General features: G+C 41.9%; 1 protein-coding gene across 1 annotated transcript in view; it reads right to left on the bottom strand.

The window, feature by feature from the left end:
• The window catches only part of dst (dystonin), a 103,868-nt gene that overhangs the window by 40,854 nt on the left and 40,885 nt on the right, over positions 1-22,129 (bottom strand). The window contains exons 13-41 of the mRNA XM_026189081.2: positions 21,964-22,059; positions 21,744-21,871; positions 20,221-20,314; positions 19,981-20,135; positions 19,419-19,887; positions 19,193-19,321; positions 19,019-19,096; positions 18,751-18,912; positions 18,397-18,501; positions 18,090-18,185; positions 17,880-18,005; positions 17,640-17,792; positions 17,393-17,547; positions 17,158-17,284; positions 16,806-16,989; positions 16,041-16,198; positions 15,772-15,950; positions 15,535-15,673; positions 15,256-15,449; positions 14,980-15,142; positions 14,819-14,902; positions 14,495-14,602; positions 14,305-14,403; positions 8,107-8,253; positions 6,853-6,941; positions 6,659-6,767; positions 619-6,081; positions 369-515; positions 37-252 (exon numbers count right to left, since the gene is read on the bottom strand). Of these exons, the coding sequence (XP_026044866.1) occupies positions 37-252; positions 369-515; positions 619-6,081; positions 6,659-6,767; positions 6,853-6,941; positions 8,107-8,253; positions 14,305-14,403; positions 14,495-14,602; positions 14,819-14,902; positions 14,980-15,142; positions 15,256-15,449; positions 15,535-15,673; positions 15,772-15,950; positions 16,041-16,198; positions 16,806-16,989; positions 17,158-17,284; positions 17,393-17,547; positions 17,640-17,792; positions 17,880-18,005; positions 18,090-18,185; positions 18,397-18,501; positions 18,751-18,912; positions 19,019-19,096; positions 19,193-19,321; positions 19,419-19,887; positions 19,981-20,135; positions 20,221-20,314; positions 21,744-21,871; positions 21,964-22,059 (9,552 nt within the window). The remainder of the gene's footprint in view (positions 1-36; positions 253-368; positions 516-618; positions 6,082-6,658; positions 6,768-6,852; positions 6,942-8,106; positions 8,254-14,304; positions 14,404-14,494; positions 14,603-14,818; positions 14,903-14,979; positions 15,143-15,255; positions 15,450-15,534; positions 15,674-15,771; positions 15,951-16,040; positions 16,199-16,805; positions 16,990-17,157; positions 17,285-17,392; positions 17,548-17,639; positions 17,793-17,879; positions 18,006-18,089; positions 18,186-18,396; positions 18,502-18,750; positions 18,913-19,018; positions 19,097-19,192; positions 19,322-19,418; positions 19,888-19,980; positions 20,136-20,220; positions 20,315-21,743; positions 21,872-21,963; positions 22,060-22,129) is intronic.

The raw sequence follows: 22,129 nt of genomic DNA, 5'->3' as shown, positions 1-22,129 counted from the left end.
ATATTATTGTATTTTAATTACTGTGTTAAGACTGACCTTCCCTGTTTCCATCGCTTGAATCAGAGAGCTGCTTCTTTCTGCACACATCTGAGACACAGCAGTAAAATCTGGCTCTAACTCCAGATATATCGAGGCCAAGTCGTGGTGGATCTGCTGGGGAACGTCTTCATCAGCAGAGTTTATGAGTTGTTTGGCTTTCTCCATATCGACTGTCAGAACATCAGCCAGACTAGAAAGCTGAGACTGCAGAGACTAGATAGAAAAAAAAAGAATTTGATCAGGAACTGAAACACATGTTGACATTTGAAATATGTTAAAAATCGATCATTTATTCAAAAACAAATGGGCTTCAGCTGGTCATTTCTAACCTGACATTCGTCTATTTGGTTCTGCAGTTCTTCCATGTTGTTGTCTGTGGGTATTGGGGTTGAGAGGTCTTTTCTGGCATCTTCTAAAACATCAGAGTGATCCTGCAGTCTCCCAACACACTCCAAATAATCGTGGATGGAGAACAGCTGTGGGTAAAGAAAAAAAAATGAATTCACAAAAGGAACAGATGTTACTAATGTCCAAAACTAAGAAATGATGAGCTTAGCATTCAGCCAAAATAAACCGCACCTTATATTTGACCTCCTCAACTTTGCAGCCATATGAGCTGGCAGAGGCCTCAACAGATGGTTGGTGAGTCTCTGGAGCACCGTCATCCTCTCCCGACTCCTCATCCTCTCCCTCTGAACTTTCCTCTTTGATGCTCTCCAGTGTGTGCCACTGTTCCTGCTGTGATTCACACCCCAGAGCGCTGCTGAGGGTATCCATCACTTCCTTAAGCACTGAAAGGTCTTGGCTTGTGGAAACAGTCTTAAAAACCTGCAGCAGCTGCAGCTGGATATTTGGGGCATCAGACTGCTCTGTCTCTTGACTTCCTCTTTCATCCTGGCTTATCAGTTTTGCTTTCCTCATGTCCTCGCTGTCTAAACTGAGAGAATTTTGCTTCAGTAAATTCATGAGGTGATCTGGGTGACTGCTGTCTGTGAATCCTTGAGATGTGCTACTCTCGTGGAAACTGTTTTTATGTAAAGATTGTGCATTATTCTTATCTATAGAAAGGGCATCTTGAGAATCTTGAGCTTGTGCCCTTTCCAAACCACTGCTCTTATCACTGTGTGTAATATCTTCCCCCTGGTCATCTGCATATGTCTTTCCAGGATTAGAAAACACTAATGGGCCTGAAGAGGAAACAACAGGTATTATACTGCTCTCAGACAGGAAATCCGTAACTGTGTGAGTATCCACAGAAACACACACTTCTAAACGTTGATCCTCTTCTATAGGATCAGATCTCATCTCTTCTCCTATTCTACTTCCAGGCTGTCCAAAGTTGTCTGATAAGGGAAACGATGGATTTAAACAGGACACATTTCTATCACTATCAGGATCGTCTGTGTCCGTTCTTGATGCAGAGATCTGTTCAGTATCAATAGCGAAAATGCTGTTGTTTTGCCTCTCTGGGAAAAGCCTCTCAGCATCACCTGTAACACCAAGCACTGGCTCTAACAAGTCTTTAGGAGTCACCGCTAAATCTTCAACATCATTGCTGCTGTGATAAACAGTATTTGTAACAGCAGGTATCTCAGAAGAGGAGCTCTGCTCTTGTGGAGGTCTTTCACAAACAGGTGCACCCCTTTGGCAGAGAGGTACAGAAATCTGTTCAGCATCAATATTAAAAATGTCATCATTTTGCTTCTCTGGGGAAAGCCTCTCAGCATCACCTCCCCCTCCATGGGCTGACCCAAACAAATCTTTAGGAGTCAGGGCTGAATCTTCAATATCATAGTAGGTTTGGTTGATAGTACTTGTTGTTATGTCTCTATTAACAGAAGATATCTCAGAATAGGAGCTCTGATGTTGTGGAGGTTTTTCACAAACAGCTGCACTCAGGCTCCGTTCTCTCTGACAGAGAGATACAGGGATTTGCTCAGCATCAACAGTGAGAATATCATTGTTTTCCCTCTCTTGGGGAAGCCCCTCAGGATCACCGGCACCTTCATGGGCCGCCCCTAACAAATCTTTAGGAGTCAGGGCTGAATCTTCAATGTCATTGTTGCTGTGATTGATGGTATTTGTTGCTGTTATGCTGCTGTAAACAGCACATAACTCAGAAGAGGAACTCTGCTGCCGGGGCCCTTCACAAACACCTGCACTCAGGCTCCGATCTCTCTGACAGAGAGATACAGGGATCTGTTCAGCATTAACAGTGGGAATGTCATTGTTTTGCCTGTTTTGGGAAAGCCTCTCAGCATCACTTGTAAGGCCACAAGTAAACCCTAACAAATCTTTAGGAGTCAGGGCTGAATCTTCAATATCATAGTAGGTTTGGTTGATAGTACTTGTTGTTATGTCTCTATTAACAGAAGATATCTCAGAATAGGAGCTCTGCTGTTGTGGTCCTTCACAAACAGGTGAGCTCAGGCTCTGATCTCCCTGACAGACAGATACAGCATCAATAGAGGGAAGGTCATTGTTTTCCCTCTCTTGGAAAAGTCTCTCAGCATCACTTGCACCACCATGGGCCGACCCTAACGAATCTTTAGGAGTCAGGGCTGAATCTTCAATATCATTGTTGCTGCGCAAGATGGTATTTGTTGCTGTTATGCTGCTGTAAATAGCAGGTAACTCAGACGAGGAGCTCTGCTGTTGTGGAGGTCTTTCACAAGCAGCTGCAATCAGGCTCTGATCTCGCTGACAGAGAGCTGTGGAGATCTGTTCACCATCAATAGTGAGAATGTCATCATTTTGCTTCTCTAGGGAAGGCCTCTCAGAATCACCTGCTCCACCATCTGTAAACCCTAAGAAATCTTTAGGAGTCAGGACTGTATCTTCAGTATCATAGTTGCTGTGATTGATGGTATTTGTTGCTGTTATGCTGCTGTAAACAGCAGGTATTTCAGAAGAGGAGCTCTGCTGTTCTGGAGGTCTTTCACAAACAGCTGCAATCAGGCTCTGATCTCTCTGACAGCTGCTGGGCTCAGATTCATCATTATAATCACTTTCTGCTTGCTGACGTAATGCAATTCTGACATCTTCTGCCCTGTTTTTCACAGAGTTACAATTACCCCTGGAAACCGAGATGACTGCACCCTCAACCAAATCCCCAAGCGATGTGTAATCCACACTCGGAGCTGGCTCACTGCCCAAAGTTGACCGAACCCCACTTTCATCTTCCACTCTAGCTTCCAAAGACAAAGCACTGGAAAATGAAACTGACGTGCCGGTTTCACTCTGAATGAATGTCTGTTTTCTTACACTGGTATCATATCCATCACCGAAAACATCATCATCACTGGGTATGCTGTCAGATTTACCGGAGTGATAAGCAAAAGTGGCAGACTGAGTCTGGCTTTTGGAATCAGTATTGATGCCAGAGATTCTTCCTGTCAGCTCGCTATCCATTAAGGTGTGTGACTCACTGTCCTCAGCCCCTAAAGGCAATTTTCCTATATGATTGATACGCTCTGCTGTAACCTGATTCCAATAAGAGGGTGAGATCATCTGAGGCATGTTACCACTTTCTGATGGAAGGGAAAGATGTACTTTATTAGTCATTGTTTCTACACTCCCCACTGCCTTACACGCCAACTCTCGATTTCTATTTTCACTCTCTCCTTCTTTGTTATTAGCCTCTTCTTTGGCTAAATCAAGCACTGTGACAGCAGCATTTCTTGAAATCACCTGCTGTGTGTTTTCAGCTGCGTGAATTAAACCCAGATCTTGATCTTCAGAAAGAGAGTAAACACGGTTTTCCTCTGGGTAAAAGTTGTCTTGCGAATCTGAATCCCTGACTAATTCAAGCGGGAGTGCCTCACCAATGCTCCTGCTGCAATGAGACCTCAAAAAGCTCTGCTCTGTGTGACATCTGCTTGACAATGCCTGTTTTAATCCAGAAAATCTGTCTGTCTCAACCATCAGGATGGGATTTTTTTCATCTGACTGTGAGTCATGCAGCTCTAGTACCATCTTATCATCCACTAATCCTTTATTAAGAGCTTCCTGCAGGTTATAACAATTCCCAGAGGTGACGTCCAAAATGCCCTCTTCCTCCATTTGGGTTTTCAGAAGCGCAATAGCACTCTTCCACTCATTTCCACCCTCCACTGAGTCCTCAGAGCTTAAAAACTGAGGTTGTTCAATATGAACACTTGTTGTATCAAAGCACTTAGCCTTATAGTGTGGTGGCACCTGATGGCAAGATTTAAATGAGGACTCAGAGCCAATCATCACTGAAGGTGAGCTAATATTTCTGCTTTCCCCAGAGCAAAATGTGTGAGGGACTGACACATTTAGAGAACCTGGAATATCAAGACCTTCCCTGGCATAATCTCCGGCCTCCTTTTTCAAAGTATTTCCAGAAATTCCTTCTTCAAACTGATCTGACTTTGTCCACCATGTGTCGTTTTCAAACGCGTTTTCCACCTCTACACCTCTGGTGTTAAAATCAATGTCACTACTCACTAAAAGGTCCTTGGCATGATCGTGTTTTGAAGCTTTGTCATTTTTATTCGATTTTTCATCAAAGGTTATTCTTCCATTGCCAGAGGAAACGAAATTATGAGGCTCAAATGTGTGTTGTGTGTTTTCATCAAAGGTGATTCTCCCGCCGGTCTGGGAAACAAAGTCATAACGATCAAACACGTCCTCTGTGTTTTTTATTAACTCCTCTGATTCATCATTTATGTGTAGCGACATCTCAGAATCTGCGTCTTCAAAAGGATTTTTGGCATCAAACAAAGTCAAATCAGTCAAACCTTCATCATCGTTCGGATAAAATAGCGTGTCTTCAAGAAAAGCATGAGCCATTTTGTTTAACTGATCATCAAGTATCAAAACCCTCTGTTCTGACTTTGGATCAATGTAACTGTTCATTATTAAGTATGAGATGAATAACTGTTTTGCTTCCGTGGGAGAGGGGAGATTAACTTCTGAACCATCATGAGGCCACCCATCAACTGCCAGCTTTTTATAAGTGAGCCAAGATGAAAACTTTTCACTAAGGTGATCAACATCTGGCAGCACATCTGGGATCTCTATGGATTTCAGAACCTCTGCTGTGTGACTGTCGATCCAACCATTTTGAATAGCGGTAGTGATATCTATCACCTCTGAATTTTCTGGAATGTAAAATGCTGCTATTTTCCCTCGATTAGTAAAAAGTCTGCAGGTAAACTCACTGGAGGTGCTTTGACAATCAGATTCATGCGAGGCAGACACCGTTTGGATTTCCCCAGAGTGAGGCAACGCAAGTCCCATGAACTGTTGCTGATTTCCCAGGACGATGAGTGTGCTGCTGGAGCTCATCAAGTCACACTGAATGGCCGCATCCACCTTCAGCCCACCTCCAGCATTCTGGAAGTTACCATTTGACACCTCAGTTTCATTCTGACCTTCTAGATCCCCCTGAGCACCTAACAACCTCACCATAATCTCCTGATTACTAAAACCACCCGAAGTCACACTGTTAATATTCCCCTCTGATGTCTCTGAGCTCTCTCTGCTCAGGCCCTTGAATATCAGTTTATTAGCCTCACAAGCTTCACCCTCCTCTTCAGGCTCTAAAAAAGACAGACTTTCTGCAGTGCCAGGATTTATCATATCCTGGTGAGACTTTTTCCTCTGAAGGATGTTTACGTAGACAGAAGCAGGAATTAAACCACACTGAAATGCCTTCTCCAGGGTCATCGTGTCCCCTGTGTAGGACATCTGCACTTCATCACTGACCTGGCTGGCCTCTATTATCTTTATGATCACATCTTCACACATGGACCCTTCTCTAGCTGCTGCTATGTCAGACAGGGACACAGAGGAGACATGTGAACTCTGTATGCATTTGCTTGAATCATTCAACACTGGCAAGTGATTCAGCGTTGATGTGTAGATGCGATTTTCTTCAATAGCTTCATCACACCCCAGATGAAATTGGGGTTCAGAGAGGTTAGAGGTTAGGAGGGGCCCTTGATGATTTACCAAACCTCTCTGATCAATCAGGCCAGTCATTCCAGTCCCAATCCTATCAAGGGGTTTGAAATCCTGCAGGAAATGAAAGCATGACAATTAATCTCACTAGCTTTGGCTTCAGCCTCAAAATTTGTTCAAATTTTACTAACTGAGGCAAGACAAAATCTATACTCACCACCACACAGACACGGGTTTGTTAAGACAGCGTTTGTGCAAGAGCAAGACTGCAACGGGGTTGCAACAGGAGGGTGATGGAGAGTACATTTAAAGCTATCATGCATCTGGAATATAAGCATTCAGCATCTTGCAAAAAGAGTGTCATTAGTCACACAGCACACTGTAAAGTTATATATCTGCTATCCTGTTGAGCTCTTAAAGAGAGCTTAAGCACACTGAAAGAAGTGAAATATCAGACCACAGCTTGGTGCAATTAGCATGTTTACAGCATACTCAGGTTTGACTGGTTTCAGCCATACTAAGTTTCTGTTCCTAAGGAGCCAGTCTAAGAGAAAGTGCGACAGAATTTGGCAAACACTGTACTAGGGAAAAGAGGATAATGGTTAGACATGCAATCGAACATCAGGGGGCACTGTTTTCCAACACATTATAGGGCACACTCCATTAATAAACACGAAGCCTATAATCCAACCTCATCTGCAGAGGGAGTCTGATCTGAACACTGCTGGGAGAGTTCATTGTAGGCCTGAGTGAGAGACTGCAGCTGCTCTTGGGCCTTCTTTCTTTCCTCTTCTGTCATTCTGTAAAGACAAAAAAATATTAAGGATGAAGCCCCTAGCTTTACCAGTCAGTCTTTTGCATGCTAGTCCAGGTAAGGAGGCTTACTTGTCACTGTGTTTGTTTAGCATCGTTTGTGTGGACCTCAGCGCTTCTGCAATTTGTTCTTTTTTAGTGACGATTTCCTCCACTGACACCTAGAACATCAAACAGCAACAACATGCATATCACCATGTTAGAGTCAATGATGCATAGTGACTTTTATGGTAGTTTTACTTTACAATTGCAACAAAAAAACAAGATAATCCTCAAAAATGCACACACACACACACACACACAAATACTTTTTACAGACTAAATTAAATTTTTCATGATTCATTATTTACATGAAGCATACTGCACACAACAACTTTGCAATAAATATTAGCAATGGAAACCTACATAACATTTTAGTGTTTCTCCCAGAGAGGACTTGACTGATTTACACAGTCTTTAATGAGGCTATAATTTTAACACTGTTATTTCTGATAGCACTGTGCACATTGTGCTTTATTCTGTTTTACATAAGGGGCATGATATCAGAAACATAATAAGGGGAAGGTGATTTTGACATAATTTGACAAAATAAAGTCTAATTATGTTACACTGTAATTACTGAATTGTGGTTTTACTTTACAGACATTTATTTAAGTTTATGAAAGTATTACTACAGAAATGCAAAGGTCCACTACTAACATCAAAAGATATATAAGAAGTCAGTGATCTCATTAGCAAATGACATGTAATGAAAATCTAAACTTCTTTAATTCACACATTTATTTTATTTTCTATTCTTTTATGTTGGGCAGATTTAATTATGGACCCCGTGATCATAAACTGCCTCTCACCACTATTTAGCCATGATTTAATTCCTTTTGCAATATAATGAACACATCAGGGATAGTTTTATATAAATTTCATGTAACCTTAAGGTGAATAATATCAGTTTTGGGCCACATGTTAAAATATTTCAATAACCCGTGAGACTGACGTCATTTATTATTCAGTGAAGTGCATTAAATATGGGTGCTTGTGCAACATATGCATTTGTTTTTATTATGAATAAAATGAAATAAGTATTTCATATTATCTTTGTAGGTCTTTGTAAGTGCATTAATTAAATCCAAGAGCTTCACAACATATATGGATAAAATGAATCAGGAAGTAAACAGTTTGTTTTATTAGAAATCAAACGCTGTGACAGCAAAGGGTGGTGGGATCATTTTGATTGGAGTGTTTTTGTCATTAAAAAAATTCATATATAAACAAAAGTTAGCAATAATAAAAAAAACAGGACACACCAGGAACATACACATTATTTACCTGCGGCTTATTAGAAGCATCTGTGTTGGCATTACTATCTTTCAGAGCATCCCCACCATTGCTCACGGTCTGTTTCACATTGGACATCCACTGCAATAGTTTGTTAACCTTATCACCATTCTCTCTCTTCTCCTCATCAACAGATCTCTAGAATTAAAATAGACGGACTTTTAACAAGATTGTTAACTTTGCTACAAAAATAAACCAAAACACAGGAAGAGAGCTGTCAAAATCCATTCATGATCAAGTTAAAATCAGCAAAAACCAAAAGAAGAAAACACAAGAAAGCTTTGGACAACCATGTACTGAAAAACTGTTTTGGTCAGAGCTGAAGAAGAATCAGCAGCACTGAAACACAAATATTTTTTACCAGTTTAGCAATGCGAGGCTTCATTGGTAATACCACAAGAGGCATCTTTGTTCATCAAAAGGTCAAAGATAACGAGAAAAGACTCACTGACTTTAAATCCACCCCACCAAAGGCTAATGCTATAATAACTGACAGGTTTTTATTTATATGCCCAAACATAATGAAATGTTGACTTTGGTCCAAAACCGTGGGATTTCGTAGCTTCCAGTAACCTTAACCCGGTGTGGCAGTCGTACACGCTTCTCTCCAGAGCCTCTTTGAATGTAATTCTTCTCTTGGTCCTTGGACAGGTGAGGCTTTTGGTGTGGAACTTCTCGTCTTTGAGTACAGTGGCGGTAACTTTATCAACGAGTCCGCTCTGAACGACTTCTTCAAGTGAGATTCTGTCGTGGGTGTCAGGTTTTATCAATCCTCCAGTCAGGAGCTGGAATTCAATACAGCGGAAACCGGCGTCTTTTGGGAGGAGATTTTCCTGAACAGCCTGGGAAACAGACAAAGTCTTTGCAGTCTTGGGATGAATGAAGCCATTAAGTGCTTGGTCAAACTGCAGAAGCTGCTGACTCAGTGCTTCATCCAAAAGACCTCTTTTGAGAGCCTCGGTGAGGGTAACTCTCTCTCCACATGACGGGTCACAAATACCTCCAGTGCAGGCCTGGGCCTCTAACAGCCGCAAAGCAGTAGCTCTGTCAGTAAAGCCCTGTTGAAAACCCTGAAAAACCGAAAGCCTTTTCTTCTGAGTGACATCCCAAAGTCCAGCAATGGGGCTGTTAACATCTTCCACAACAACCATTCTTGAAAATATCATGTCTGCGATCTCAGTGATACTAAGAAGACCTCTGCGATAGCTCTCAAGCTCAGACGATTCCAGGAATCTCTGACTTAGAGCCGACTCAAGGCAAAGCTGTCGGCCACCTTTGACATCAGTAATGACGTGAAGTGGGGTTCCACTGGGGTCAGCTGTGGACTTCTCCTGCCATTCACTCTCCTGCTGTGACAGAAACAGATATGTCTTCTTGTCAATGTGTTTCCCCTTGAATGCTTCATAGGCTGACATCTCAGTGCCACAGTTGCTGTTGACAACTGACACCCTATGAGAGCTGGCAGGAGATGTGCTTGTTAGGTGCCTCTCACCAAACGGAAAGAGAAACACTCCACCACTGATGTCGTACAAGCATGCCTTCAGTATGTCAGAGTAGTATGCTTTCTGTCCAGTGTCAGGGTTGTGATAACCTTTGGGGTTACTGACTGGATCATAGAGACTCTGTAGAGTCTCCTTGTTCAAAAGACCCTGATCTACAGCAATGTGAGCTGTTACCCTGACCCCAGTTGCTGGGTTTATCAGTCCTCCAGTAGCAACCTGGACCTCGAGGATCTTTTTGGCTTTGTATCTATTGAGAATCCTTTCCTCCATGGCCTGAAACACAGACAGCTTTTTGCCTTTAAAGATGTAGCCACTAATAGCTTTCTCAGCCTCCATCAGTCTGTCTTTCAGGCTCGGATCTATAATCCCCCTCTCCAATGCCTCGGCAGCTGAATGCGTTTGTCCGGTAGCCAGATCTGTAAGGCTTCCTGTTGCAGCCTGAGCCTCGAGAAACTCAAGGGCATATGTCTTTGCTAGGAAGCCCTTCTCAGCAGCTTCCAGGAAGGATATCTTTTTCTTGCTCGACTCCACATAAATTCCAGCAATAGCAACCGGTTTGCCGATGTACTCTTCATCCGAGGGCCTAAATTTGACCATATTTTGAATGCTTACACCCCCTTTGAGGTCTGGGAGCTTTTGGGGAGTTGAATATGTCACGCTCTGCTGTCCATCGCGGTCTGTTATACTACTCTCTGATGCGCTTTGGTACATTTGTGTCTTGCTGACATTAGTTTCGTGCAGCTGTTTGTCTTTAAGTCCCAACAGAGCCATGTATCCCTGTGCTGTCACAGAGCTTTGGAAATCAGTGTTAACGTGGCTCTTGTAAGTCACACTTTGCACATCTTTCTTGAGAAAAGCGGGAGTTTGATAAGGGGAGCTATCCAACATTGTGTTTGTTGTTGAATCCTGCTGAAGGCTTTGACTGTGAATGATCTCCCTCTTATCTTGTCTGACATGTTCAATCACTTCAAGGGTGATTTCGTTCTCCGTTGTTGCCATCTGTAGATGTGACATTGGAAGAGCTATTAAGTTTTTACAGCTACAATTATTAATATCAACTAACAGAAAAAAACAACTACTGAAAGGAGCATACTGCATTTAAAAATACTGGATCTGTTAATAAATGCACTATTATGTTCCTGTAATGCAAAATTCAGCCTCGTGCGTACCTGTGAGGACTTTTTCACTGAGAGAATCTCTTCATCTCTCCTGCTTTTTGTATCTTGATTTGAGTGCACCATTGTCTGCATTATAGCGACATCTGCATTCATCAGATCAGCCTTGTTGTCTTTCACATACTGGAAACTGCACTGAGTCGCCTCTAATCCGAGTGTCGAAAGCTTCTCCTGAAGGCCTTTAACCTCTTTGATGTACAGCACTATTTGTTCCCGCAGAGATCTTGCCTCATTTTCTTTCATTGTGAGTTTCCACTCGCTGTCTTTCAACAGCTGTTGAAACTTTGTCCATTCACCCGTTTGCTCATTGTAAAGGATTAGCATAGCACTGATTTTTGACTTGAGTTCAACTTTTTCTTCCTCGAGTTCGTGTATTTGAGATTTTGCTTTTGACAAGTCTCGTTCGAGCTTCGTTCTCTCTTGCTGCACTTTGTCCATTTTGATTTGAAGCTGTTGGTCTGGTTGTTGCTTTGAATCAGCTGTGCTCTGATGTTTTATCTGCTTCATGTCTTGTTTGAAATACTTATTCAGCATCTCTGCTAGTTCAGCGCTGTGCGCTTTGGATTTCTCGCTGTGGTTTGTGAGTTCGGACTGCAGTAAAATGATTTTTCTCTCTATTTCAGTTTTCACTAGCAGCAACTGCCTGTCATAGCCCTCTCTCTGGAGTTCTAGTTTGCTCTTTAACTCCTCCAGCATTTTCTTACACTTATCCAGTTGTTCCTCCATCTGCTGGGACCTCAGCTGAAGCGCAGCGTTTTCTATTTGCTTTTGCTCGGCTTCCGATTGGGCGTGCTGAAGGTTTTCTCTCAGTTTTCTGACTTCAGATCCCAATAAGATGCTTTTCTCTAATGCCTCAGCTTTCTCCCTCTTTAAAAATGTATTCTCATTTTGTAGGTTTGATCTGGATTTCTCAGAACTGGACATAATTTCTTTGATTGTTATTCTATTTTTCTGAAGCTCAGCCTCCAGCTGAATTAGTTTGGACTCTTTGACTTTTCTCTCTTGGGCCTCTTTCGCTAACTCGTCTTTTGTTCTTTGCAGTGAGGAGCTTAAATCTGAAAGTTTAGCGTTCAGGTTCTCGGCTTTCCTTTCCGTTTCTCTCTTCTCACTCTGAAGCGTGTAAAGTTCCTGCTTTACGTTTTCTGTCATTTTCTCCGAGGTGCTGGTTAACCCCTTAAAACTGTGCTTTTGTTTGAAAAGCTCATCTTCTAAAGCTTTGATTTTACTGAGATGCTTTTGATTCTCAGCACATTCCTTCTGCAGTTGTGCATTTTTAGCATTCAGCATCACTTTCAAATCATTGATTTCAGCTTTCTGCATGTGTGCCGAATTCTTGTCAGAAAGCACTGACATCAGCTCAGTTCTAAGAGAGGTTATTTCTTTCTCATAACTGGCAGTACTTGAACTGAGAACTTTGATTTTCTGCTGCAGTTCAGTCATTTTCTTTACCTCCTCACTGTAATCTTGCAGTTTAATTTGAAGCTCATGAGAGCTTTGCGATTTCTTATTCAGCTCCTCCTCGATAATTCTGACCTGTGATTTGGTGCTCTCTACTTGAGCCCTGAAGATTTTAATTTGCTGATCCTTGCTGTCAATTTCCATCATCGCCTGATCCAATTTAGCTTTGATGTTCTTTAGATTTTCCTCCATCTCCAGATTGATGTGTTTAATCTCATCTACTCTCACCTGCCACTGAGAAGCAGCTAATTCACTTTTTTGAAGTTCTGCTTCCAGATTTTTACACTTGCCCTGCAGCGCCTGCTCAGATTTTTTCATTAAGCTACTTTCTTCCTTTGCTGTTTGAAATTGCTGTTTCCAGCTGTCGATCTCTCTCCTTAAAGACCTGAGCTTTTGTTCTGAAAGTGACCTCTCTTTTTCCATTGACTCCATCTGGATATGAAGACCTTGAATATTACTCTCCGATGAGACATTCATCCTCGTCAGCTCACTGCATTTAAACTTCAGCTGATCTATTACTGACTGTTTGGAAGTCAGGTTTAATTCTAAGCTGTTAATCTTGTAACTATTTTCCTGTTCAATGGAGCTTTTTTTCTGCAGCTCTCCGTGGGCGATGTTCAGCTGCTCTTTAAGGCCTTCTATTTCAGTGCTGTGAAAAAACGTGTTTTGTTCCAGAGAGGACTTTGCTCTTTTGAGAGATCTGATTTCGTCTTGAAGCTCATTGATGGATTTCTTCATGTTCTGTGTTTCCTGCTGGAGTTCCTCTGATTTCTGTCTCATGCTAATCCTCTCAGCTTCCAAGTCCATCTGAAGTTTCTTCAGTCTGTTATTGCTCTCATCCAACAGCTTTTTATAACTCTGTGCTTTTTCTTCAGCCATGTCTGCTTTTCTCTGGACCAGGACCAGCTCCTCTAATTTCTGCTGCAGAACATCCACCATCGTGCTGTCATTTTCTCTGAATGCAGATGATCTCAGCTTACAGTCTCCTGCTGACTGGATATTAATATCGTGGCCATCGTTTCTATCTTTTAAGAAATCGTCTAGCTTCTTCTGAGTCAAAGACCACGTGGCCTCTGACTGCTCGATTAACATTTTTGTGTGCTTTAATTCCTGCTCAATTGCCATTTTGTCTTTAACTGCTATCTCTAATTTAGCATGATACTGATTCAGATAATGCTCGAGCTGGGATTTCTGACACTTTAGATCACTAATTGTCTTCTGCTGTGTTTCTATTTCTCCTTCCAACTTTTCCAACTGTTCTTGCCTCTCAGTCAGCAAAGCCTCCTGCTCCCAGACCCGCCGCTTAAGTTGACTAATCTCTATATCCTCTGTAGCTTTTTGGAGCTCCATGCTTTCTGTCCACCTTTCATTCTCTGCTCTTTCAAAAGCTTTTCTCTTCTATAACGGGAAGAAAACACAAATCATCCACTGTAGACATTGTAAATTAGCGCCATTAATAATAAAACAATCTCTCCAGGAATTTCCTTAATGAGTTTTGTTTATAAAAGAAGAGATAGTTGTACTGTAAATGCCTAAAAACTGCAAACATACCATCAATATTTTAGGTTTGATTTAATTTCAGTTATAGTTTTATATGTCAAAACTAAGCTTTAGAACTAATGCACAGATTCCTGGAGAGACATTTAAAAGAGACATATAAGATCTACTGCAGCAGAATTAGAAAAAAGCTTTCTCATCCCAGCAAGTCAATATCTCCAGGAAGGAGCTACCATCCATGCAGACATGCACTGCTCCATTTCCTTTGCTTCTTTTGTACAATGAAGCAAACTCTCTTCCCTCACGATGAGACCTCCATCTGGGATAATTGTCTAGGAGTGAGTCAAAAAGTCAAGGTAGACAAGTAGTGGAAGTACTGTGAGCCACTAAAACAAGCTGATAAAAAAGAGAAGACCACCCAGGAAGCATGCCCATGTGCGACAATACAGCTACATTGGCATCAGGAAACAAATGGCGAACAAATTGAAATTGAAAAAGTGCCACACGAATCCCTGTTACCACAGAAAGTTTTATGTGTTAAAGCAAGAATAACTCACCTCCTCGTCCTCAGTTCTCTTCAGCGTTTCGCTGGCAAACTTCACATACTGAGTCATCAGAGTCACCAGAGCAGTGTAGCGCGTTCGGAGATCCATAAACTGTAAACACAACCAAGTATATTACTGAGCAGGCACTGTTGTTCATACAGAACTCATTTCTTCTGCTGACAAAGCCAAAATAAAGTTTCACCTCCTGCTGAATGGCATCAGAAGAACTCTGCATCCTCCGTTTCTTGAGAGGAGATTTGTGCTGGGAGTCGACCATCGCTCTGAACGTCATCAGCTGAAGTTCATAATCCTAAAAAAGAATTTCACATGAATTGATGGTGAACTAGTTTTTGTTAGATTATTATTGCTCAGTCTCCTTTCACCAAATGTCAACAAAATGTGACTAACTGCTGCACTATTCAGAAAAAATATTCTGCAAAAGCCTGCAGACCTGATGCGTTACTGTTTAGATAACAGAACTGTAAAGTGGGGGTTAAACTAAATTAAAGACAACAAATGGCTTCACCTTAACAGCAGATGAGTACTGCTCTGAGTACTTTTGACATTCGTCGATACTGCTCTGTTTCTTCTCAATTTCAGCAACAAGGATCTGAAAAACACACATTTTAATACATTGTGTATCTATATAAATGTTTTTTGCTGTGAATAACTTCTGTGTTGTCCTACTTTTTGTTTGTTTAACAGCTCAGCCAGTGCCTTGCTATCCTCAGGTTTGTGTTCTTGGGCCTTCAGCTGTGCTGCCTCCATGTCTCTAACCCATTCATCAAGGCTACTATAGGAGTCTCTGTAGTGCTTCAAAGATTTGCTGATACCATCCAGGTCGCGGAGCCTGAAAATTGGTTGGATAACCTTTTAGTGATCAATACATACACTGACTATTTTCTGCAAAAACAGCTGGTGTGCTTGATTTAATTCAGAATGAATAAATTAAAAAAGCCAAACCTGCTATCGATCTGCGAGTGGATGTTCTGCCACCTCTCGCTCAACTGATCCGCCTTTTCTTTGTGCCAGTCGAGGTCAAAGTCGCGCTCGTTGTGCGCTTTAAACATGCGGTCACTGATGAGTCGCGCCTTCTGCAGCTCATCCTCCATGTCGTGGAATGACTCCTGTCTCTCATCAATCTCTGTCCGCCAGTGCTGTGTGCAGAAGCAGGAATGGTTAACAAGTGAAGTCAAAACACTGGGTGTGTTGGTGAAATACTGAATCATGATGGTGTAACACCTTTAGTGTGGAAATGACATTTTCAATGGATTTGACATCAGGGTTCATGGCATCTTCTTCATAGAGTTTGGACTCATAGGCCTTAACAAGCGCCTCTGCACTCTGACTGTGTTTCACCACTAAACTCACAGTTTTTAATCTGCAATAGAAGAAAAAGGTCTTTAGTTCTAATATTCTTTTGTATTACAAACATACATATAAATGAAATACCTAATTACAATGAAGGGAAACTCTTACTTGTCCATATAAATGGAAGACATGGAGTACATTTGGCTCATGCTCTGAATGAGGACTGTGAGCTCAGATGAAAGCGTTGCCACAGACGGAGAACCCGCGGCCTGTCTGAGGAACAGCTCACACTTCTCCTTCATGGCATCCAGATCCTCCTTCAGCTTATTCAGCTCTGCTGTCTTCCTCTGCGAGAGCAGATGAGGGTGGGGGGATGATTTAAACTGACAGCAACAGCGAAGTTCTCGAGTATCATAAATGAGTATTGCAATGTGTACCTCATGCTCTGTGATACGCTGCAGACTCTGCTCCAGGTCATCTCTTTCCAGGGGTGAGCGTATTTGCCTGATCAGGTGTTCTTCATGGGCCTCCAGATGCATACGGAAGTTGCGTATTTCCGAGATGTAATGATTGTACACCGACTCCTCGTGTTCCTCTGTGTAACAGAAAAGGATCAAAGTCTTTTAAAAATACTGACATCTTGGTTGCATTTTTCTTTTTGAGAGTAATAAATATAAAGCTTTGCGTTATTTTGAAAATCATCCAAAGGAAAATAATTTAAACCCAAAAATACTGCAGTTTAAACTGACAGCCTCTAGGTGGCACCCTTATTATGCTATAAGGTCAAGTAAGGTCTGATGCAATGGAGCTCAATCCACTGAACTTTGTATGCTGCTGAGGTGGAGTCAGTCCCAAAATGAGAAAATTATTACTAGTGCATTGAGAAAAATACACAATCTTTTAAAAGGAAATGCAAATATTTTATACTGTATATGTGAATATTGCCCATGTGCATATGTATCAACACAGCAGAACAAATATTCTTCAAATTTTCCCAAAATTAAAATTCATGACTACACATAACACTTTAACGGCATACCAGTGCAGTATTTACATTCACAGCAAAATCAGAGTAATTCCAATAGGTATTAACTTAAGGCTTAAAAGGCTTAACAGCCATGTGTTTCCTTTTGCTGTGTTTTGTACAATGTACACAAGCTGCTCGTTGTTACGCAGAAGGGGAAGGGAGATTTGAGCCTTGCCTCTCTCTGCGGATCTGAGCAGTTCCTGGTAGTACTCCTTACACGCCGCCACGTCTCTCTCGAGCTGCGCGCAGTCCGCCACAGTGAATACCTCTGACTCCTCGCTGTCTTCCAGGAACTCATCAAAGTGGGACTGCAGGTTGCTCAAGACCTGCTGATGCTCACCTGGCAACATGGTCTTTATCTGGAGTGATGAGAGCAAAACAGTCAAACAAACAAAAACAAGTGTAAATAACACAAACTGGCATTTTCCTTAGAATGATCGTTATCAAACTGAAGCGTGATTATCACAAATGATCGTCAAAAGAAAAGCTCGACTGACTGCAGTCTGAAAAAACAAACTCCGACATACTGAAGCCACATTCCAGTTGCGGATGGCTTGAATGTCAGCCATTAGATAATGCCAAGACACCACACTCTTCATGTTGACATGGGAGTGGTGCCACAGTGCCAGGACGTTCTGATATAACTGCTCAGTTCTGCAGAAGCAAAGGTTATATTATTAATATTATTTGCTGTGTCAATGAAATTTGTGAAAAAGATTACTATAGGGGAACTGTAGGAAACTTAGCATCCTACCAACTCACCTTGAAGCCATATCAACGGCCTCTTTGTTGGGTGGAGGGACAGTGAAGCAAACAGAGGGAACCATCGCCTCATTACCTGCTGGGTTGATGACTTTCCACTTAGCCCGGTGAGAGTTACTGGCCAGTACGCACTCGTCCTCTTTATAAATGGTAATCTGAAAGAGTTGACAAACCGTAACTGATTTACTATAAATGTTTTATATAAACCGAGATTAAATGTGGTGATTCACGGCACCAATAATAGTACCTCTATCTGACGATAATCACAGATCGCTTTAACAGGGATGGAGGATCTTAGTGGATTTTCAGGGTTTCTGGGCTTGAGCTGCACAATATTTTTAGCACTGCCCACCAGCCCAGCCACAGTGCTGCGGTACTGAAGGAGCTGCTCTTTCTCGTCCTAAGGACACAGAAACCCACAAAAAAATGTGTTTTCTTCATTTCGCCTTTAAATGCACACACACTTCATAGCTTTCTGTCATTTTACCATGGACTCCTGAATGAGATCCTCCAGTCTGTGTAGGCTACTTGTTCGATCACAGCTGTACTTTCTTTGAATCGAATCCTGCAAATTTTTCAGGTAATCCATGGACTCTTTGGCATCACTGAAAAACTGCACAGTGAGGGAAAGAGAGTTGAATTAGATGTGGCAAACACTTTGCTGCATTCGCTGAAACAGTCCACGGCAGCAACTCACCTCAAAATAAATGGCATTCTCCTTGAGATGTTGTTCGACACATGAGCAGAGCTGTAAAATCCAGCTCCACTGGGTCTGCATTGCAGCTTTGTATGCCTTAAAAACAAACCCCAACATTAATGTTTTCAGATTAAAAAAATACATACATATCTTGGCATCATAACTGGAAAATTACAAGTTGAATCAGCACTTTATAATCTTGTAATCACTGTGAGAGATGAATGCAGGGTGGAGTCACTGCTGCTAGTCCAAAATTTGGAATCTTAATTGTCATATTGAGGATGCACAAAGAACACAAAGGGCTTACTTCAATAGTTAGCCTGGCTGGGTGGTTCTTGAGCATAAGGCGCTCTGCCTTGTCCTGCACAGACTTGATGGCTTCCTCCTTTTCATTCAGCTCCCTCATCAGGTCCTGTATTAAGACATTAAGCTGAGCATCACTGGCATTCTGCCACAGCATAAAACCAGTTAGTCCATCATCTAACAAAATCTCATATCCCGTCTCACTGATTTTAAGTTTAAAGCTAAACATTCAAGCCCCAGTTCCTTTTGATGCGAATGGTGCCTTATTAAATAAATGGAGCTATAACGTAAGCAAAAACTAGAAAGCCAAATCGTTGTTGATAGAAGATTTTACTAGCTTCAACAAGCAAAGACTTACAGCGTGGTAATCCCTTTTTTTGGAGATGTTAATGTTGCGATCGCTCCAGTCAAAGGCAACCTCCTCTTCCTCCTTCTCATTCAGCCAGATGAGCTCTTGAGTTGCCTGTGATACAAAGTCATGCAGGCTCTCCAGGTGGCTTTGCCGCTCCCTGGATGAGCTCTGAAAGAGACGGGCGAGTCAGACAAAAACAAGCACGTAAGCAGTTGTAGTATTTATTGGAAAGCCATTCATAAATTAGGAATATTAAGCTCGACAAATCTCTCACCAAGAGTCGTTCATACTGCTTTTCCAGTTTGTTCAGTTTGTCTGAAAAGCTGAGCTTTAAAGGCATCGTCATCTGAATCTGAGAAAAGAAAAACATGTTTATTTTATTTTTGGGGGGGGGGGGGGGGTTCTAACACATCTAACAAAAATTTATGCAACTGCAAGAAATACTTACTTCACTTATTTTGGCTTCTTTAAGACTCATTTGGAATTCCTCGATCACTCTGTGTACATTTTTGTGGTTATCTAAATTCATTTTCACACTTGGCATATCAGATCCCCACTCTGAACGCTCCAGCTCCATCTTAACAACAGAAAAAAAACTCAACACAGATACTCAGCATCTCATTTTAAGTGCCTTAAAATAAACCCACACCAAGTTATAAATCAGAGATGCTCACCTGTATCTCTTCTACCCAGTTTAGAAGGTCCTGAACAAACTTCATGTTGACCTCTTCTTCTGTCAAGCTGGGGTCTGCCAGTGAGGACTTCAGTAAGGGCTTCCGGATCTGCATGTTTTTCAAATGCCTGAGGCTACCTGTGACCATGTCACCACCGCTCCCCAAGTAGCTCTGGACTGATGCAGGCTGCAGACTCGGGGTCAAGGCAGGAGTCAAGGATGGGGTGAGGCACGGCGTAAGGCTGGAGGTGAAGGTGGACCCAGGGGTACCTATTCCCCCTGGGGTGAGTGCAGGAGTAAGGGCTGGTGTCAGGTTAGTGTTAATGCTCTGGGAGAAGCCAGAGTTCAGACTCTGTGTGATGCCTGAGATCATCATTTTGGTTTGCTCTGTTGTCAGGGTGCGGCCTTTGCTGTACACAGAGGAGCATTCGGCTCTCAGGGCTAGAAGATCATCGCGGAGTTTTGACACCCTGTATAGAAGCAGATGACAATTTGAGACATATTTTTTTAATGACATGAGGAAATTTCAGTGTTTTATTTATACAGAAGGATGTACTTTGTACCTTTGGACAAGCTGATCTGCAAATGGGAATTTTCCATCCAGGAGAATCTGGATATCCACTACTTGTTGTCTGAGAATATTCTCACACTCCAACAGGTAGCCAGCGATCTCAGCTTCATTTAGGAACTGAATACCAGACTCAAGACGTTTTGCATCCTTTGAAAAGAAAAAGAAAGGACTTCTAACTCATTGCTATTTTATCACAGCTTGCTGGAGTATTAAACTGAGAGTGCATGCTTACAGACTGCAGGGCCGTTCTCGCCAGTGCAAGCTTGTCCTCGCCGTTAACACAGTCCCGCTGAACCCTGTTGGCAATCTGCTGCAACATTTCAAGCCTAAAAAAACAAAGATGGAAAGTTATTTTACTTGTTTTCACTTGTTTAAAGTCAAAATGTCTAGACCACCCCCCCAAAACAATTCAAGTTGTCACACAGTGCGCTCACCTGGATCCATAGGCAATGTTGTTATTGAGAAACATTGAGCTGTTAATCTGTAAAGGCTCAGAGTAGACGGTGTCACCAGTGCCGTAGCTGATGAAACTACTGTTGCTCCCGCTTAAATAAGCCATCTTACTTTACAATGCGAAACTCCTACTGCAGACAAAATCACTGTTTTTCATCCTAACCATCCCCCGAAACAATATCGGGCTCCAAATTCGACAGCTCGATGAAAGCATTCGCAGACCTAACTGAGGGAGCTGTTTTCAACTTGCTCATATTTATAGTGTCACAGCCAGGTGAGGAGCAAGTACAAACTCCCACCCTGAAATACTATGCCGCCCTCGGGGAATAAAAATTAAACGGCAGGTTGAGACAGTACAGCGTTGTCAGAACTGAGTCTGTTTGGAGGACAGCCAAACTGCTGTAATTGCTGTTTCTGCCAGTTTTCACCACACCCCGAAATAATGCAGTAAATATGAAGTGTTTATAGACCATGGGGGAAGGAATTGATATGTAAACTTGTCTAAACGACCATCATTCATAGGGAATTTGGGAAGGTGATGTGTGAGTTTCCATAGAAATACCAGCTACACTGTAAAGCAAACAACAGATGGGGTTCAAATACTTGAAAGCCTTCGCCAAAGAAAACGAGTCGCTGCGTCGGTTCACACTTTGACATAAACATACAAACTTATGTTGATTGCATTTGCAAATTTTGCCACACAGGACTGAATGAGCAGTTTTAAAGTAATCCATGAATCAAGATAATCGAGATTTGTTTTTTTGCTGCTGACTTTGCACTTCATTATTCAAGCAGAATGTAACCCATCCTCATCATATGCATAGCATGCACTTTGGCTGTAAACCTGAGCTGAAATATGTCATGTAAACGAGATCTTAGATCAGTTGGGGGATTTCTGCTTTAATGAGGCAAATCACTCTCCGACATGCTACACTGACCATCGGTGTCTGGTTTCATTAAAGCCATTAGCAGGCTTGCAATACGACACCGAAGCACTCTCCTCACGCCACCCTCAGAAAATATTTTGCAGACTCACTTAGCATGTGTCTTCATGTTTATCCTTTTTTTAAAGAAAAGCAGCTCATCAGTGATGGTTTGATTTCTGCATGTGACCTCCAACACACACACAGTTTGTCATATTAAATACCCACTACATTGACTTATGCGCCTACACATTAGCAGAGTTAATTTCTTCTGCCCATTAAAACCATAAAGTCATAAATAAATTAGTTTATAGAGACTATAAAGATGAGACCTTAAATCACATTAGGATGAGCCTGGGCAGAAAAAGTGCACACCTACCTTTCCACCTCTGGCCTCAGGCTCTTCTCTCTTTCCAGCATGGCGACAATTAGTTTACCCCATTCCTTCTCCACATCATTCGGATGATGACCTGGGGGTAACTGAAGACGTCCAAACTCGATCCACATCTGTCAGGGACAACGCCGGCACACTTATTATCGCTGCAGTGTGTAAGACCATAAATGCAGGAAATGTGTAATCCAATCGTGCACATGTGTACCTCAAGCATTTTGTAGAGATTTTTGATTTTTGTTTTCTCATTTTCTTTTTGTGGGATTTCATGTTCTTTGAATTGAAGATATTGTGTATAAAGTGCCTGTAAAATAAAGAGGCGATTACATAAAAAACAACTTATTTAAAAGTGTCCGATCACTTTTTTGTACCCC

The sequence above is a fragment of the Astatotilapia calliptera genome, chromosome 13 (genome assembly GCF_964374335.1).
Source record: "Astatotilapia calliptera chromosome 13, fAstCal68.1, whole genome shotgun sequence".
Lineage (NCBI taxonomy): Eukaryota > Metazoa > Chordata > Actinopteri > Cichliformes > Cichlidae > Astatotilapia > Astatotilapia calliptera.
This window is presented reverse-complemented; position numbering and strand designations above follow the sequence as displayed.